The 15,654-nt window shown below is 41.3% G+C and overlaps 1 protein-coding gene across 2 annotated transcripts in view; it reads left to right on the forward strand.

Annotated features, from left to right (window-relative positions):
- Positions 1-13,600, forward strand: part of LOC311132174 (spectrin beta chain, non-erythrocytic 1-like) — an 82,004-nt gene extending 68,404 nt beyond the window's left edge. Inside the window, exons 24-34 of one of the 2 annotated variants that reach the window (XM_084165393.1) lie at positions 54-428; positions 2,157-2,401; positions 3,581-3,719; positions 3,908-3,992; positions 4,157-4,353; positions 5,000-5,100; positions 5,344-5,402; positions 10,319-10,559; positions 11,668-11,841; positions 11,962-12,004; positions 12,190-13,600. In XM_084165393.1, the coding sequence (XP_084021519.1) occupies positions 54-428; positions 2,157-2,401; positions 3,581-3,719; positions 3,908-3,992; positions 4,157-4,353; positions 5,000-5,100; positions 5,344-5,402; positions 10,319-10,559; positions 11,668-11,841; positions 11,962-12,004; positions 12,190-12,393 (1,863 nt within the window). In that variant the 3' untranslated portion in view covers positions 12,394-13,600. The remainder of the gene's footprint in view (positions 1-53; positions 429-2,156; positions 2,402-3,580; positions 3,720-3,907; positions 3,993-4,156; positions 4,354-4,999; positions 5,101-5,343; positions 5,403-10,318; positions 10,560-11,667; positions 11,842-11,961; positions 12,005-12,189) is intronic. The other variant, XM_084165392.1, reaches the window with a different exon arrangement.
- Positions 13,601-15,654: the final 2,054 nt, after the last annotated feature.

The raw sequence follows: 15,654 nt of genomic DNA on the forward strand, positions 1-15,654 counted from the left end.
TATCTTGCGGAATATGTCCATTCTGACTTTGCTGTGATAATCTCCCTCTACAGATGCTGCAGGAGCGTTTCCGTGAGTTTGCTCGTGACACGGGCAACATCGGTCAAGAGCGTGTGGACACTGTCAACCAGCTGGCGGACGAGCTCATCAACTCGGGCCACGCTGATGCGGCTACCATCGCAGAGTGGAAAGACGGGCTGAATGAGGCGTGGGCCGACCTGCTGGAGCTGATCGACACACGTACGCAGATCCTGGCGGCGTCCTTCGAGCTGCACAAGTTCTACCACGACGCCAAGGAGATCCTCAACCGCATCCTGGACAAACACAAGAAGCTGCCTGAGGAGCTGGGCCGAGACCAGAACACAGTGGAGACCCTGCAGAGGATGCACACCACCTTCGAACACGACATCCAGGCCCTGGGGACACAGGTATGACAATGACACCAGAGAGACAGAGCCAGCAGCCAGAAAGCCAAAACACCTAAAACAGAGGTTAGACTACAGCCTTAAGAAAATATGCACCTATAAGGTGAATCTCTCACAGATTATTTGAAATGTAGATCATAGACAAGACTTCTCAACATTTAGTGTCTGCCTACCCCAGTGGCAGTCAGTGCCGTTTAAGATGAGGGCCTTATTTCATGAGCATGGCCTTATTTCTATTACAGCATATTGGATGACTCTCATTCATATTCCATTCACCCAGTTCAATGTAACAGCTATAGGTTTAGGCTACTACATGATACTCTAATTTTCCCTATACCCATCATGAGGTTGCTACAACCTAGCCTATGAATGAAAGTTTACAACGTAGGTGCACACAGATCGAGAGGCAAATTTGAGGTGACAGACAGTGACATTCAATACCGCGATGCACACTCTTGCCTGCATCTAGCTGATATAGGGTGTAATTATTAGTCCAACAGTTGCAAACAAGAGTTTCTATTGGACAAATTCAGGTATGTTTATCCCCGTTTTGTTCCGTTTAAGAAACGTTTTTCAACAGAATCGGCGGAATGAATATACCCCTGATCACGCGTAAACAGAGTTCACTCTCATAAGTCACGTTGTATTCCTTCTCTTCCCTTCGCTTGTCGACTTCAATGCACAACAAATCAGCTGTATGTGACCAGGCAAAACAACCTTTCCAAGCCAAACCTCTACAAACAGCCTACATCGTTGTCACCAAAGAAATGTCATAGTCAGCATGGCTAATAGAACTAACACGTTAATAAACCCGCTACAATCATGCAGTAACGTTAGTGTACAGTCAGTAAGCAGTTACACCAGCGGGCCCCGGTGGCAATACATTAGTAATACCAAAAGCTTACCTTGACTTGGAAGAGTTCCAGTGTTGTGTTGGAAAGTCATAGCCAGCTAGCTAACATAGCATCCCTCTGTTTGAGTGGGGTGTTTCAGTAGGCTAAACTAGCTAGCTGCATTTGCTAGCTAAGTAAGTGAAACTCTCTTGCTTCTCCTTCATTTTGGTTCAAAACTGTTCAACTATTCTCTTTCTCTCTCTCTTTGAGTCAACTACTCACCACATTTTATACCCTGCAGTGCTAGCTAGCTGTAGCTTATTATTTCACTACTAGATTAATTCTCTGGTCCTTTGATTGGGTGGACAACATGTCAGTTCATGCTTCAAGAGCTCTGATAGGCTGGAGGACTTCCTCCGGAAGTTGTCATAATTACTGTGTAACAACTCTGTGTTGTTGTGTTTATCGCACTGCTTTGCTTTATCTTGGCCAGGTCGCAGTTGTAAATGAGAACTTGTTCTCAACTGGCTTACCTGGTTTAAATAAAGGTGAAATTAAAAAAATAAAAAAAGGGGGTGAGAACCATGAGCCTCCTAGGTTTTGTATTGAAGTCAATGTACCCAGAGGAGGACGGAAGCTAGCTGTCCTCCGGCTATACCATGGTGCTACCCTACAGAGTGCTGTTGAGGCTACTGTAGACCTTCTTTGCAAAATAGTGTGTTTTAATCAGTTATTTGGGGATGTGATTATATTTGGTATAGTTTTATCTAAAAATGATAACTTTTTTAATGTTTTACAATTTTAAATTTTATGAAATTCACTGAGGAGGATGGTCCTCCCCTTCCTCCTCTGAGGAGCCTCCACTGGCCTACCCATATTTCTCCCTTTTCCTCCACAGGTGAGGACGTTGCAGGAGGATGCTGTGCGCCTGCAGTCTGCCTATGCCGGAGACAAGGCTGATGACATCCAAAAGAGAGAGGGTGAGGTGTTGGAGGCCTGGAGGACCCTGCTGGAGGCCTGTGAAGGCCGCAGGGTCAGACTGCTTGACACCGGCGACAAGTTCCGTTTCTTCAGCATGGTCCGAGACCTCATGCTCTGGATGGAGGACGTCATCCGCCTAATTGAGGCTCAGGAGAAGCCCAGGTACCGTGAACCTGACGGGAAACGTTTTTGCGTCAGGCTGGTTCTTTTAATAGTTTAGCATTATTGCGGACATGTTTTTTCTCCTACCGACTTCCCAACAAAAGCCAGAAAAGAAGGCGCGAGTAATCTCTGTAGTTTTCTGTAAGCAGCTTTTGGTCGGCAGCTTACACTGTAATCACACTTTTTCAGGTCCAGATTTATGTATCTAATCCTCAATGTTCTGATTGTTGTGATTTACAAAGTTATCCTCACTAGCTCACTCTAAACAACCCTCTGTGTTAATGCTGGAGCTGTGGCACTGTAGTGTAGCTCAGGTTTTCAACAGAAGGCTCAGCTGAATGTGTTGCCACCCACGGATGGTCCTTTTAATAGCCACTGAAGATGCAGCTGCAGAAAATGGTGAATACTCAATGTATCAAAACTCAATGAATGTCCCAGAATGTCTTCTCCTTTCAGGGAGACAGCAGCACACCAAGCCCTTATCTGGCTCTGGTTTCAGCTGTAATTGTGATAATCACCAGGGTCGACAAGGCCTTCATTATCTGTGCCTCTCAGCTGAATCTCAGCCAGCAGCTTACCATGGAGACGGATGAAGAGGGAGAGAGGAAGATAGAGGAAGATAGAGGGGGAGAGAGATAGGAGGAGACAGAAATAGAAAAGATAAGAGCAAGACAGACAGACAGACACAGATATAGGGGTCTAATGATGATGTCAGGGGAAGAGGAAAAAAGATACTGGAGAAAAGAAAAGGGGAAGAAAGATGTATGGCTAATGGGGTGAAGGATGAAAAAAGTGGGTAGGAGAGGGTAATTGAGAGAGAGAGACTTGGTTTGTGTCAGTAATTGCATTGCTGTTTCCACTGTCTGAGTGAATGACACCCTATCCTGACTAGAGTAGACTAGTGTTTAGTTTGATAACAGCATGGTCCCAGGTACTCACCCTGGAACATCATTATGTGGGAGGATGTAGTCCACTGAAATGCACTGGGTGTCAGGTCATCCTGTCTGGACTGTATGTACATGTGGTTTTAGAAAACGTACGCTAGCATCGTAAGTAGCAACGTAAATAGCATTTCATGGGTCATTTAAACCCCTGGTAACCTAACCAATGGACATTAGGACCTTAGTGTGTTCAGTGTGCGTGTGTAACACATATCTAACTGGGTTATTGTGTCTTCAGGGACGTGTCGTCTGTGGAGCTCCTGATGAACAACCACCAGGGCATCAAGGCTGAGATCGACGCCCGTAACGACAGCTTCACCAACTGCATCGAGCTGGGCAAGTCCCTGTTGGCACGGAAACACTACGCATTAGAGGAGGTCAGGGGCCAACAATGTCACAACACCCTCACAGATTCTTACCTCCTTCTCTCCTCTCCTCCGCTCTCTGTTTCTGTCTTCACCCCCATTCTCCGGATGGAAATGTGTCTCCCTCTGTTGTTGTGTTGCGTCATTAATTGTATGGTGTTTGTAGCCACGGTTAAAACTCAATTTCCTTCCATTTTTAGATCAAAGAGAAGTTACTACAGTTGACGGACAAGAGGAAAGACATGATTGACAAGTGGGAGGACAGATGGGAGTGGCTTAGATTGGGTAATTCTATCAAATAATGTTCAGTCTGTTGCACAGTATTAGCTACAGTAGTGCCTTGGGGCTCACAGAGCATTATCCCACAGTCCCTTGGTATTTCCAGAGGACTACTGTGTCACCGTTACTTTCTACTGCCTTGGTGTGTGACTAGCTGTGTCTCTGCCCAGTTCTGGAGGTGCACCAGTTTGGTAGGGACGCGGGTGTGGCCGAGTCGTGGCTGCTGGGACAGGAGCCGTACCTGTCCAGCAGGGAGATGGGTCAGAATGTGGACGAGGTGGAGAAACTCATCAAGAGACACGAGGCCTTTGAGAAATCAGCTGCCACCTGGGAAGAGCGGTTCTCAGCGCTGGAACGGCTGACTACGGTGAGAGGACAGGGGGTGTTCACAACTCACTGGGCTGTCAGTCAAACCATTCATCCAATAACTCAATCAATTTTATTTTTAATTAGATTAGACATCAATCTGCAATGCTCTCATCCCATTTGTCTGTCAGTCAAATCGTGACGTAAAGATCCAATGCAGCAGTTTTTATCTCAATATCAAATAATTTCTGTTAACAATTAAGTACCTTACTGTGATTGTTTTCAGTTAAAATGGTCAAAAAGAAACAAAAATAGCTTCTTAGCTAACTGCAATTTCTCAAGCAAGAATTTTGCTAGGACTGTCTGGGAGTGGTCTGAGAGAGGGGCCTAATTGGAGGAGCCGAATGAGAGGGATGTGCAACCTGAAAACTAGCTGTTATTGTCAGAGATGAGGGCAAACTCTCTTTGTTATTGGTCTATGAACTTATTCAGCCTGGTGATGTCACTAGGCAGTCCCAAAAAAAAAGTGCATTATCATAATGTTCACAATTTCCCAGTATTATTCCAACCTCATAGTGTGGAAATATATATAAAACACATACAAATCATGTTTTTGACTGCACCTTTAATGAAATTCCTTGAATTTATACATTTCAATCAGACTAATTTTGTTGGTCATTAATGATGTGCGTCTGTTCACGATGCAGATGGAATTACTGGAAGTGAGAAGACAGCAAGAGGAGGAGGAGAGGAGGAGAAATCCCCCACCTGCAGAGACCCAGACGGACTCTGCATCACCACAGCAGAGGTAAGATATCAGCCTGGAGCACTATACTGAAATAATGTGTTTGGTCTGTTTGTGTCATGACTTATTTAGTGTGTCTGCTCTGTGTCTGTGTTTAGACTGAGCAGGCATGCTGTATTCTGGTGTTATGACTATCACAGTGTGTTTATAAAGACTTAAGTATGGTGTTTGGGGCTGACAGTTTTCTCTGTGTGTTTATCCTACAGTATGTTTGAGACTTACTGTTGTCTCTGTGTGCCCCTACAGGGAGGGTGAGAAAGTGTCTCTGAACGGACTGCCATCGGACCAGGACTCCCCACGGGTTAGTTACCGATCCCCAGCCTACCAAAAGTACACCAGCTTTCAAACCCGCAGGACTGGGACTGGGGGCGAGAAAGGCGGGTGGGCTGGACCGTGACCCACAACACCTCCCTTGCCCTTTGAACCCCCTGCCCCACACCACAGGGAGAGGACTATACCCCCCCCCCCCCCCCCACCACCACCACCACCACCACCACCACAAGTGGTTCTGACAGTTAGTTAGTCACACTTATTCCTCATTTAGCCTTATCCTATTTCCGTTACACTATACTAATTCTACCTTGATTATTCCTTTTTCTTTTCTATTTGCATAATGCATTTGAATGGAAATGAGCTTTGCTGATTGCAGTTTCCTTTATTGGCGGTTTTATTCACCTAGTCTTATTTTATCACAATGGATGTTGCAGGACTGAACGTAGATTATGTACTATATTATGAGTTGTTTTTGGACAATCGTACAGTTATTTATGCTTTAATCTTTTTACCTTCATATTCCTTCTAACCGACTGGTGCTTTTGTTGATACCAATCGAACACTCCACTGAGGACTGCTTAGCACTGTACCTGCTCTGCAGTAACTGATGAATGCTAGCTGCAGCTCACCGGAGGTTGGTGGCATCTGAATTGGGGAGAACGGGCTCATGGTAATGACTGGAGCGGAATCAGTGTAATGGTATCAAATACATCAAACACATTGTTTGCAGGTGTTTGATGCCATTCCATTTGCTCCGTTCCGGCCATTATTATGAGCCGTTCTCCCCTCAGCAGCCTCTACTGCTGCAGCTACATACTGTAGTATTAACTGATAAGATGTAAGCAGGGCTGAGATCAAATGAGAAAGTGGAAAGAATATATTAACCCATTTTCGAGTTAGGCAACCCTATTTCAAAAGCAGTACAACATTTCCAAAATCAACATTTTGAGATTGAGCAAAGGGGGGAAAAAATAGTTATATAGTTGTATTGATAGTAGATTGACATGATCTATTGACCAATTGCCTCAAAGAAAGGCATAATGGGACACGGAAGCACTACAGCACTACGTAGTCTAGAATGAGAATGAGCACAGCGTGAGTGTGTTTGAGTGTGGGTGTGTATGTACGTGTGTGTCCATGGGAACAAAGAAGAACACGCCCTCTTTGCCCCCCCCCCACCCCCCGTGAAGATTTCTAGTCATATATTTTCTTTATTTCTTATATAACGTCTTTATTTCCTGTCAGGTTTTTGTCTTTTATTCCCTATTTGTCCTTTCCCCTCTGCCTCTCTCCCTTCTTTTCTCTTCTATCCCTGTTTTTCTTTTTCTCTCTTCCCCCTCTCAGCTCGACACTCCTCTCCTCCTCCTCCTCCTCTCCTCCTATCTCCATCCCTGATGATATGACTCTTTGTGTACGTTATTATCTACAAACGTACCATGTGGAACCTGAATAACTGACAGACAAAATACATGGCTTAATCGTTGCCTCAGTAATGCAATTAAATCGTCTTCTTTAGTCCTCTCAGGTTTCAAATTGCCCCAGATCAAATCATCCAGGTCTCTTGCAAACTAGATTTTATCTCAATGACTTACCTGAATAAATAAAGGTTAAATAAAATTCAAGAGAATAGGAAATCAAAAGGAGTAAGTAGCTATCTGCTCCAGATGTCCATCCATTTACATTACCTTCACGCCCATCCATACCACACGTCATACCACTATTATACAGTACCATCTCAAATACCATTTCACTGTATGATTCATTTCACTATGCTTCACCGTCGTAATTCTGTTTGTAGGGTTGTTCCAGTCATAGCGTGTGTGTGTTGAGGGGTGTAAGCACATTCCAATTCATTACGGTCATTGGGTCTCAGTAGTTCTATGGTATCTGCCTTCATGTTAGCTCTGTGCATCAGATCTTCATTTTATTCCTGGTTATGTTGCATGTTGGTCCACCCTTGAATCATTTCAGCGTCCCCACCCCACTAACGCACATTCCCCAATAAAACCTTGTTAGAGTCAATCACTCCCCATGTATGTCCTGTTTTTGTTGTCCTTGTGCCGTCTACAAAATAACCCTGTTTTTGTCCTCATGTCTTATGTTGGTATATTGTTTTGCATGTCATTAACATGTTGGTAATCACCTTTCACTTTCAGTGACCACTGTTTTTGTTTTTTTCTCCATGTGTATTTTCTATGTTTTCATCCTGGGGTTGTTTTATACACATTGATGTACAATACTTTTTCATAGATTTTTCGGTAACACTTTACTTGACACCCAGCGTCATAACACGTTATGACACGGTCATAACCATGTCATAATGTCAAAACAGCTGACATAACTTATAGACTTTTTATAATATGGTCATAACACTGTCATCACATATATTTAGACCTGTTGTGACATATATTACGTTATTTTATGGCTGGTTATGACACCTACATAAGAGTGTCAAAACCCACAAAACCTACCACACAAGGCAAAACATTCCATTACACCATAGCCTATGTGTCAACAGTATGCTTATGATATAAATGTTTTTTAAATGTACCATATTATCATTGTAATTGAGCACACATTGATGTCAGACATGCACCTACCCCAATGCCCTGTTGCTGATGACTGGGATGAATGCAGGAGCAGATTTCAGGAGCAGGACAAGACACCATCTTTTTGATGACTGATATCAGGGCATGTACGTGATTGGCCTTTCTGGCATTATGATAGTCATAATGCTTCTTGACAGTGTCATAAAGTGTATTTTCTTAGTCCAAGTAAAGTGACACAGGATGGTCATAATGCTTCATGACAGTATCATAAAGTGTATGTTCTACAAGTTATTTAAAATATGATGAAATAAACATGACTGTAAAGAATTCATAACAACAACAAAGGATTTAAGAAACAAACTTTCAAACGAAAGGAAACTTATGGCAGGGAAAAAACTAATTTGAATAAATGTGGGTTTTGACACTTATGTAGGTGTCATAATCAGCCATAAAATAACGCAATATATTGTATGTCACAACAAGTGTCAATATATGGGTAATCACAGTGTTATGACCATATTATGACAGGTTATGACAAGTTATGTCAGCTGTGGTTATGGTTATGACCGTGTCATAACGCGTCATAATGTGTTATGACACTGGGTGTCAAGTAAAGTGTTATCGATTTTTCATACCATTTTTTTTATTTAATTGTCTTGTAGATATAATTTATCCAGTATACTTCTGATAATAAATCTACAGTATTTAGCTTTTTTGTAAAAAGGCACCCATCCAAACTGAGGTCACTGTTTGAGCAATTCTAAGTTTAGTGTGTGTAGTTCTGCATAAGGTTAATTTCTAAGGTAACTACAGTTACTGCTATCAAAGTGATCCTCCTTCAAGGCAATCAAACTTTGAGGTGATCAAACTTATTTACGTATTTATGTAGAGGTAACTGTATTCATATTACAAGCTTGGAGAGTATATTTGAGTGAAAATTAGGGTGCAGATGTGACCATTAATAATATAATTACCTATATGAGTGTTAGCCCAAGCGAAAACTATTTTAGCTTTTACCCTAAACATCTAACAAAGAGGTGGTGAGAGATATCAGTCCCACGTTGCACCAATCGAACGGTGCAAAACCTGGCAGCGATGCAGTCCTTCGTGTCCAGTATTGGTGGTCCAGCCAATGGCAGGATCTCTGTATAAGCATCCAGGATTTGTCCATCGCCTGGCAAGCTCTCAGTAAAAGTGTCCACGATTGGTCCAGCCTTGAAGAGCTCAGTAATGGGTAATAAGTGACAAATTGTGGGTGTGTTGTGGTAAAATCTTTTAACCGGCCAATTTTGCATTCCCCTTCACTTTATAATAATGATACCGAAAATGAATAATGAGTTCAAGCAATTGTGTTAATTGTTTGGGATTTTGGACTTCATCTCCCTTTCGCTGGCTTTCTCTCTCTCTCTCTTCAACAATATTTTGTGTGGGTGTGGCAATGTGGTGTGCATGTCCTAACCTCTGATCTGTGCATGTCTTTGAAATGTTCTCAGCTGGACTCCGGTCCCACTTTAATCAATCCCATAAGCCAATGCTCTTTTAAATCAGTAGGGTCCCAGCTTTTCTCTGAATCTATATAAATAGATTTTTACTGCATCTGCAAAGTCTCCCTCTAACCATTCTTAGATGGATCGGAATCTGAGTTAGTCAAACAGTTAGTTAGTGTAAGTGAGAGTGAATCAAATTGTGAGTTAGTGTAAGTGAGTCATTTTAGAGGCTGTTAGGCTCAAGAGTTGGATGGAGTCAGAGAGGTTCATGATGAATCAGTCGGATTGAGTCTTTGATCAGAGGGTCAAGTTAGTGTAGAAGTCACAAAAATCAAGAGTCCCAAATAGAGGGCACTCAATGTTGGAGAGCTCGAGTGAGTGGGTTAGAGATTGGAGTCAGAAAGAGACTTTGAGATGGAGTTAAACACTTGATCAGAGTTTCACCTCAGGCACTGAACCTTAAGAGCTGAGACACTGTGGGTGACGCAGAGATTCAGAGTCATGATGTAAGAATAGCACAAACACTCTGAGAGGTGACTCAGCTCTGGGGTTCAGTGTGTGCCATTAATCTTATGATGAAGCTGGGCTGTAATTGTGAAATAGAGGCACATATAACAATTCGAGGCTGGTGTAATGGCATTGTTTTGAGTTATACAGATACCTACCCAGAGGCTCTTTTACTCATCAAATTGAAATAAGGAGACATTGTGATGAAAATATTTATTTTAGAGTAGAGTAGGCCTAGTCGTAGAGCATACCCCTTTCTACTTAACTTTACTTGTCTTAAAGCCATTGTGATAGAATATAGCAATCAAAGGGAAAGTACTGAATGTTTCTACACAGCCTCTGATCCTGCTATGCATGAAGCCAACTCTCTGATTTCCAGCGTCACTGTGTGTTTTGTCTACCTAGCTCCAGCTTTCTCTAATATCAGTTTCTGTCTACCCCAGGACAATGGGGAGGGAAGTGACATTGTAAATGGGGTGGCGGAATCCAGCCCAGGCGGGTCGCCCAGTGCAGCACGCAAGGGCAAGCCCAGCCAGGCTGCCACGCTCCCGGCCAAGTCCCAGGACTCAACCCCAGCCAACCAGTTGGAAGGCATCCTGCACCGCAAACATGAGTGGGAGGGTCACAACAAGAAGGCATCCAGCAGGTACACACATTCACATACACTCCCCTAAGTATTTATTTGGACAGTGAAGCTAAAGCTTTTACTTTGGCTCTATACTCCAGCATTTTGGATTTTAGAGGTGACAGTACAGAATGTCACCTTTTATTTGAGGGTAGTTTCATATCTGTTTTACTGTTTAGAAATGAAAGCACTTTATGTATCTAGTCCCCTCATTTGAAGGTGTCATAAGTATTTGGACAAATTCACTTATAGTGTATTTAATTTAGTCAAAAGTTTAGTATTTGGTTCCATATTCATAGCACGCAATGACTACATCAAGCTTGTGACTCTACAAACTTGTTGGATGCATTTGCAGTTTGTTTTAGTTGTGTTTCAGATGTTTTGTATTGTGTAATTTTGGAGTCACTTATTGTAAATAAGAATAGAATATGTTTCTGAGCACTTCTACATTAATGTGGATCATACCATGGGGGCATGATCTTTGTGCATCTAACTTTCTCACTCATCATTATTCACGATTCAGTCATGATTATCCATAATCAGGGTAGCATCCATATTAATGTAGAATTGTTCAGAAACAAATACTATTCTTAATTTACAATAACATTTGCAATACATTATTTAAAAAAAATATATATTGGGCATGACATAATCCGAAATACAACCAAAACAAACTGCAAATGCATCCAACAAGTTTGTAGAGTCACAAGCTTGATGTCATTGCGTGCTAGGAATATGGGTAAAAATACAGAACTTTTGACAAAATGTAATACACTATAAGTGAATTTGTCCAAATATTTATGACACCTTCAAATGAGGGGACTAGATACATAAAGCGCTTTCATTTCTAAACGGTAAAACAGATATGAAAACACCCTTAAATAAAAGGTGACATTCTGTACTGTCGCCTCATAAACATTTGATCTCAAATCCAAAATGCTGGAGTATAGAGCCAAATTAAAAGTTTGAGCTTCTCTGTCCAAATAAATGCATGGGGGAGTGTACAATTATGCTTACTGGACGTACACACGCAAGTTGGAGCATACAGCCAAATACTTCCCCCTTACAATAATGCCAACATATTATTTAGCTGAACAGACTCTGATAACTGTGTTTCCTATGGTTTCAGATCCTGGCACAATGTGTATTGTGTGATCAACAACTGGGAAATGGGCTTCTACAAAGACATTAAGAGTGCCAGCCAGGGCATCCCCTATCACAACGAGATCCCCATCAGCCTGAAGGATGCTGCATGTGAGATCGCCCTCGACTACAAGAAGAAGAAGCATGTGTTCAAACTGAAGTGAGCACTATTTACTGTATAGCTCCCTATGTGTCTTGTATTATCAGAAGATGAGATCTTGCATACAGTAGTCAGTAGTTAGCTTGACTTATTAATCAAGTTTTTATTTTCCTTTTACAGAGCTACAGATGGGAATGAGTATCTCTTCCAAGCCAAAGATGACGTAAGTTTGCTTAGCTTTTAATTTGTACAATGTGTATGAATGACTATCCTCCTCCTGTGAATGTTGTGTATACATTGCTGTCTTTATTCCCTGTCTCTATGAGGATAGTGTGGGTGTCTGAGTGTTGATGTATTGGTGTGATCTGTGATGTGTGTCTGTCCTGATAAATCCTGTCTGGGCCGCAGGAGGAGATGAACTCGTGGATGCAGGCCATCTCCAGCGCTGCGTCCTCTGATAAGACAGAGATTACCCCCAGCAGCCATAGCACCCCCACCTCCAGCCGAGCCCAGACCTTGCCCGCCTCTGTCGCCCTGGCAACCGAATCCAGCCCAGGCAAGCGCGAGAAGGACAAAGAAAAGCGCTTCAGCCTTTTCAGCAAAAAAAAGTAGATCCCCAGCCCCTTCATTGCCATTCCTCTTCTCTCTTCTCTCCCCTCTCCCCTACTCCTCTTCCTCTTAAAGCGAGACTCCAGCATGCAAGCTCAGAGCCAAAACTCCACACTCTGTGCCTAACAATCCAACAGCCGGGCTCAGAGGTCAACTACAGTATGGTGTTTTCTTTTTTAAGATAAGGAACAAAAAAAAGACAAACAATTATGTTAAGGTAGATATGATGCTTTGGGCAGCTGCCATTGTAAACCATCCAGAATTCGCTGCTGAAAAACAGGATAGGGTTTCCAGTTAAGATTTCTTTGTATTTTTCTCTCTTTTCCTGCTTTCATCTCTGCTTTTCACTTGTTGCTTTTGTTGTTTTCTCCCAGTTATTTTTGTAATTCTATGTAGTTTCTAGGGTCTGTCCTCAGTTTTGTGAGGCTATCTTTGAAAGATGACTTGCATTCTTCTGTGGTTGAAAAGCAAAGTCAGCGGTGCTTTGATCTGTGTGTATAACTTGTGTATAACAAACTATTAAAAACAGTTTAATTTCATCTACTAATAATAAGCCCTACAAACATTATAAGCTTCAATATAGTCAAATTTTTTTCCTAAAACTTAGTATGACACATTCATTTGAATGAAAATATCATAATATTGTAAGATGTAATCCTATATGTACTTGGGCTCAATAAATTACTAAAACAGTCAGAATGTTGGAAATCCATGACGAACTACAACACAGATTACGTTTTCAGAACATTATTAAACATTGTTTTCCTGTGTATTTGAGTTGCATTATAATGTATGTTTAAAAATATATTTAGTACAAAGTATACAAATTAGATGTACAAAACAATAAACACTTTAAGCATTGTTGTTAAGTGGAAAAGTGGATTCTAAAGCAAATACTGGAATAAGTAATGTTATGGAAAAATGGTTGCTCGCTTGTTGGCTATAGCACTGCATATTATCATTTTGCTACATTCTCTAGCTATTTGATAAATTGTGTGCATTTCTCTGTCACTGTAACTATTGTAATGAAATATTTCTTCATATTGCACAATCAACAATGCCACGATGGGAGAAAGCTTGTTTGCCATAGCGGCGCCTCTAGGTATGTAGTTTAATATGGACTATTGTCACAGGTAGATGGAACTGTACCCGTAGACTTTTACCCTCTCTGTTAAATATGTGCAAAGCTATTAAATTGCTTTTAAGATGACATCTGTCTCTGTGTTTTCAGTACTACAGCTTCACACCAAATCAGCAACAATTCCTCATGTCATTACTGCTTCTATAAGATTGAATAATTTGAAATGAAATCATGCCTCATTCAGTGCAAACTATGTTCTCATTCATTACAAAAAACACAACACTATCACCAAGCTATTACTATGTAACATGTTAATATGAGGAATTACATCAGATAACACCTTGAAATGAATGGCAGAATAAATCCTAAGAGTCCTCTCACTTTCATTTCATTTAGGCAACAGATTTTTGACTGCCCCTAAATGTGTGCACCATTTAGTGGCGTTATGGAGATATTGCAGCCAGTGTTTAATATTTCTGCAGAAAGTGTATTAGCAGAAAGCTAAACAATTTATCACTGGAAGAATACAAAGATGTCATTTTAATTTGTTCTATTATGAGACGTAAGAACACTATGGGCAACAGTTTGATAAAATGGTTTAGTGTGCAGTTAGATTTTCGGGGATGTTGAAACTCAAAATGACATGGATTATAGGGATGACAGATGGCCTGTTTTCAATTGAATTTACCACTTCTAGCCCCTCCAGAAACATCAGGATTTAGGTTTGTCAATTTATTTGAGTAGGGTGAAGTTTCGCCTCTAAACGAATGTGAGAATACCGTGTTTGACCTTGCAATACTATCTAGGGTGAGGCTGTAGGCTTGAGAATCCCTTATGATGAAAACTGAGAGTAAAAGAATCGGACCATAGTTTAACCACGTTGCTTTAATTTAGAAATCCTTTCTTAGCAATGACCATGAAGGAAAGGAGACCACAAAGAAGACTCAAAGTGTTTACAGGTTATAATTTGCCTACTAAACATCAGTGTTTACAGGTTATAATTTGCCTACTAAACATCAGTGTTTACAGGTTATAATTTGCCTACTAAACATCAGTGTTTACAGGTTATAATTTGCCTACTAAACATCAGTGTTTACAGGTTATAATTTGCCTACTAAACATCAAAGTGTTTACAGGTTATAATTTGCCTACTAAACATCAGTGTTTACAGGTTATAATTTGCCTACTAAACATCAGTGTTTACAGGTTATAATTTGCCTACTAAACATCACAGTAACCCCATTGGCAGAGTATTATATCACCTCTGAGTAATCTAACAGCCAACCTGAGGGGACAGGAGTGTGGGATATTTTTCCTTTAAGATTTAATTGAGATTATGAGGCTGACTATGCTCCCTGTCTCTCATATTGGGAGAGAGCAGTGATGTTCCGTCAGGACTTCTATCACAAGAGGGCGCAAGAGTACCAGTAAACTGAGAACTCAGACTGCCCTTCACACAAGGACATTTATACACTGAGTGTACAAAACATTAGGAACTGCTCTTTCCATGACACTGACCAGGTGAATCCAGGTGAAAGCTTTGATCCTTTATTAATGTCACTTCAATCAGTGTAGATGAAGGGGAGGAGACAGGTTAAAGAAGGATTTTAAGCCTTGAGACAATTGAGATATGGATTGTGTATGTATGCCATTCATAGGGTGAATGGGTGTTATGATGTCATTTCATAGTGTTTTGTGAACCAGGTTAAATTTAGTAGATAAGCGAATACCAAGGATTCCATTATGTCCAGGGAGATTACTGAGGTTTATCTTAGAATGATATACTGACTTGGGGTACAAGGTAATAACATCAAAGAAGGGAGTGCCCATTGAGGGTTGCCAGATGTTGTTGAAGAAACGTGTAACAGAAGGTATATAAGCTGAGATATTTTCTTTGTTTAGTAGTTCGGAATAGCAAGAGGCGAAGCACGTGCTGTTTGTTAGAACGAACCCGGTACCGACTTTTAAACATTTGTATTAACTTTCCACATAGTTGTCTAAGTATATTCTTGCATCCTTAATTACTTGATACCCGAGAAACTCATCATAACAATGTGCAAGACAAAAGATTGTAGTGCCTTTGAACGGGATATGGTAGTAGGTGCCAGGCACACCGGTTTGAGTGTGTCAAGAACTGGAACGCTGCTGGGTTTTTCACACTCAACAGTTTCCCATGTGTATCA

This window comes from Coregonus lavaretus (genome assembly GCF_964263955.1).
Source record: "Coregonus lavaretus genome assembly, chromosome: 1".
NCBI lineage: Eukaryota > Metazoa > Chordata > Actinopteri > Salmoniformes > Salmonidae > Coregonus > Coregonus lavaretus.